The sequence below is a fragment of the Microtus ochrogaster genome, unplaced genomic scaffold (assembly GCF_000317375.1).
Source record: "Microtus ochrogaster isolate Prairie Vole_2 unplaced genomic scaffold, MicOch1.0 UNK206, whole genome shotgun sequence".
Taxonomy (NCBI): Eukaryota; Metazoa; Chordata; class Mammalia; order Rodentia; family Cricetidae; genus Microtus; species Microtus ochrogaster.
The window spans coordinates 44,774-48,824 of record NW_004949304.1 but is presented as its reverse complement, the minus strand read 5'-3'; the positions used below and the strand labels follow the sequence as shown (position 1 = coordinate 48,824).

At 49.0% G+C, this 4,051-nt stretch overlaps 1 protein-coding gene across 1 annotated transcript; it reads left to right on the top strand.

The window, feature by feature from the left end:
* Positions 1–1,365: 1,365 nt before the first annotated feature.
* Positions 1,366–3,305, top strand: LOC101993993 (androgen-binding protein homolog). Its single transcript, XM_005372132.2, has 3 exons — positions 1,366–1,444; positions 1,904–2,085; positions 3,096–3,305. The coding sequence occupies exons 1-3, from the start codon at positions 1,384–1,386 to the stop codon at positions 3,195–3,197; spliced, it is 345 nt and encodes a 114-aa protein (XP_005372189.1). The 5' UTR covers positions 1,366–1,383; the 3' UTR covers positions 3,198–3,305.
* Positions 3,306–4,051: the final 746 nt, after the last annotated feature.

Here is a 4,051-nt window from a genome sequence, read left to right as displayed (position 1 = left end):
CTCAGCGCTTTGCACATGCTAAGAAACACTCTACTATTGTGTTAGTGAATTTGTGACAAAACCCAGATAAGAAGCAGCTTTCTGCTTACAGTTTGCAGGGATACAGTCCATGATGACGGGGCAGGCATGGTGCAGGAACTGGACATGGTTTTTCACATCTACAGTCAGGAAGTAGAGAGATGTGAATACCCAGCTTGCTTTCTCCTTTCCACTTTGTCCATGATCCTAGTCCACGCTGGACACATAAAGTCAGACATCACTTAACCTAGCTTCTACACTCCTCATTGATAGCTTTGATTCCATAGTGATTATAAACCCAGTCAGGATGACCATCAAGATTAGCAATCACATACAGTAAACTTCCTGTCTCTAGGAATGATTAACTCTATTCCCAGCGAACAATGTCATTTGAGCCGAAAACCTCTTTCTGAGGGTAGTAGGTTGAATTGAACTTGAGAGAGTCCACACACACAGCACTGCCTGGGGACAGTGGAGTGCTCTAGTTTATACACAGCCAGTCCCAAGGGGCATGTGGGGCTGTGGACAATGGAGAGTTCATGGCACAGAGAGGAATCCCTCCCTCTACTACTATCTGCTGTAACCACATTGACTCTACTGTTTAGACCTCTTTGAGGCCTTCTTACTGGTGGGCGTGAGACAGACACGAGTAGGAAGACAGGGATGAGCTCCCGTGGCAGGGAGGGGAATTTGCAGCATGATGCAGCTGGTAGAACAAAATCATCACCGGCCCCTGAGGATCCAACATGACCAAACACACTGGGACTATCCTGGCTGGCAGTCACTAAAAGCCGCAGATGGTTCCCTCATGCCCTCAGAGGTCTAGACCAAACGTTGCAGCAGCTAAGATGTCAAGTGTCCCCAGGCCCCTCAGATATACACACTTCTACTCTGATCTTGAACTCAGGCAGATGCAGTGTTCTGGGCAGTTGGCTGTCTACAGTGACAGAAACCATCCTTGACCCCCGTGGTTTCCACCTCCAAGCTTGAGGAGGACATGCTTGGAGCCAGGAGAGGAAGCCCAGGTGACAGCTGAGCTAGGACAACAGCGCATTTGTCTCAGCATGTGGCTGCTTACAAAGGTCAGCTCTAACCATCTTCTGGCAAAGGTACAGCCACTTCTGTACATAAAGTGAGCACACAGGATGTCTCCAATCATTTGTTTTTCAGAGTGGGAGGGGCTCCTAAGCTCTCTCACCCACGCAAGTGGAAAGGGGATCCATAGGTGCCAGGTTCTTGCCCAAAGTCATTAGTAATTCCTGGGAGGCAGTTATAGGGGTGTGATGGGCGGGACTGGGCTCAGGGAGACAACAGTTTATAAGGTAGCAGGATCTGCTCTGAGAAGAGCAGTTAGCATCCTACACCATGAAGGGGACGCTGCTTCTGCTGGCCTTGCTGGTGACCGGGGAGCTGGGCTTCCAGACAAGTGAGAACGGGAACAGATGGCCTTTCTGACCCTTGTTCACTCCATCTCCTTCCTTATGGGTCTGGTTGCAGATCTAGGGGTCCCCGGGAGGTCACTAACCAGGAGTCCTGCAGAAGACCCTTGATGCTCTCTGTTCAGGATTGTGACTGTTGGGATGGGTGGAATGGGGAGACTGAGGTGATGATCAGCCCTTAGTTGCATGTACAGCTAAAGTTGGGTCATGTGTGGGATTTATGTGAAAGTCAGATGTGCAGGCAGGTACACTCATACACGCCTCTTCTGCTGGGAGTATGTGTGTCTATGGAAACTGTGTGCTGTATCTAGGAGGCAGCAACCTTTGGGAGGGCTGGACTCTGTGGAAGGTCAGTTAAGATTTATGTAGAAGTGTCGAGAAACCCTGAGCCTCCATTTCTGCCAGCCTGAGGCTCCTTAATGATGTTCTTCTCTCTGTGTTTGCAGCGGAAGCATGCATTCCTTTCTTTGAAGTCTATGCTGCAGTCTCCATTGGAAACAAGATAATACTGAATGCCGTCCTTAGCAAGTTTGACCCTACTGACGGGGAAAGGAAGGCTTTTGAAAAAATCATGGAATGCTTCAATGATGCAGGAGTGGAAGGCAAAATCCTGAAAGCCAAAGTTTTGGTAACTTCCTCCCCACCCTGATTCTTCCTGCACCATATGGTAGAATGCTGTGTAGAAATGATGCAGGCAATAGTCACATGTGCCAGGAAATTGACACCAGAACACCCAACCCTTGCCCACCCTAGCACGTGTCCATGCAGCATGCTGGTGGCATCCAGTCTGTCTATGCAAGGTCCTGAAGAGCACTCCCCAATGATGGGTTACCACCGGGTTCTCACCACAGCAGGGCAGGCAGGGGCACAAGAGAGTCCTTGGTGTGGATCTGCACAGGGAGGGCACCCTCAGCTCTCCTCTAAGATGCCTGAAACTCCTGTCTGCTTGCCAGGCTCACCTTCTCTGGAGCCTCCCTTAACTCTTCTCTCCTGTCTCAGATGGAGCCCTTCTTCCACTGGCTTCCTCAGAGCCACAGCCAGAACCTCCCTCCATGGCTTAGAAGCCACCACCAACCCAGAAAGTGCTTGTGGCTACTCACCCCAGCCACTCCTGGTCTCTCTTAGTGTCTTATTTAAGCACAACTGGATTACAGAGACACATATTTTCAATATTGCATCTCTCACTCTCTGTTTCCAAAGTACTTTTAGTTTGGGTGTCAGGTCCTTCAAAACCACAGCACTCTCCAAGAAGGAATTTCTTTCAGCACATCCACACCGGGACGTATTTCTAACCCTGCCATACAGCCAATTTGCTGATGGATGTCCTCAGGTATAAGATATTATCAAAGCTAGCACTCAGCCATCTTGACCTTTTTCCAACCTAGCCCCCATCATGCCTTAGGGACCTTCTCCCTTCATCCCTGCCTGGCTAGGGTGGCTTTTCAGAGTCATCCTGACAGCTGTGGAGGAACTGCAGCTCCCTGGGGCAAAGTCTGTTGCTGGAGCCCTGAATCACTGCAGGGAATTTTCTTCCCTGTGCAAAGGAGCAGCCTCATCATGGGTGACTGGGGAGCCCTGCTGGGGTTTTGCTCCTTGATTGTAACCACCTTTGCCTCTTTCTGTCGTTTGGTTTTCCAGGAAGCCCTTGTCTTCAGCCCAGAATGTAAAGCATACTATACCCAAGACGTCATAGACAAATTTCAGGGAATCCTTTCCAAAGTTAACTTATTTGGAAAATGATGACTGATCTGAGAGCCACCTTGCCACCCTGTCCACTTTCCATCCTGAAGTTGGAATCCAGACACCTGTCCCCTGCTTGCTCAGTCTGTTAAGCTGGTTCAATAAACACCTGCAGCTCTTCTCTGGGTCCCATGTCTGTGTGTTGTACAGGCGCCATGTGATGTGTTCAGTTCTAAGAGAGAAAAAGGACTTGAGTAGACACTCAAAGCAGGGCGACTGCCACTGACTGACTAGGTGTCATCGGAAGACCTTGCAGTCTTTTTGCTATGTAGACCAGGCTGGTCTCAACCTCACAGAGATCCACCCATCTCTGCCTCCCAAATGCTGTGATTAAAAGCATTGGTCCACACCACACAAGGCTCACTGCAGCTTTGTGAGTCTGTAAGACAGGAGCTGTCTGAGACTAAAGGGCATGAAATCAGCCACAGGGTTCCTCTCACACTGCCAGGATACGAACGAGATGCCTCTGGGTTTATCACACGTCAATTCACTCCTTATTGGTCAGACCATAACAGTGCTGCGACTCAGGAGATGACTTGGGTGTGCTTAGCAGATTCTCTTGGACTGCAAGAAAGGTCATTTGTCTAGCTTGGTAAATATAGTAAGTTCCAGGACAGCCAGGGCTACAAAGAGAGACCCTGCCTCAATAACAAAAACAAAAATTAATAATAAACCAAAAACTCGAATGAGGAGAGTTGAATAGATGCGCAACTAAAGAGCAGAGAGAAGGCTGGGAAGAAGGTTCAATAGGTAGAGTGCTTCTGTGCAGTTCTGGTGACATGAGTTCAAATCCCAGAACCCATCTAAAGTCAGACTTGAAAACATACGTCCGTAATTCCAGTTGTCTTGCCAGA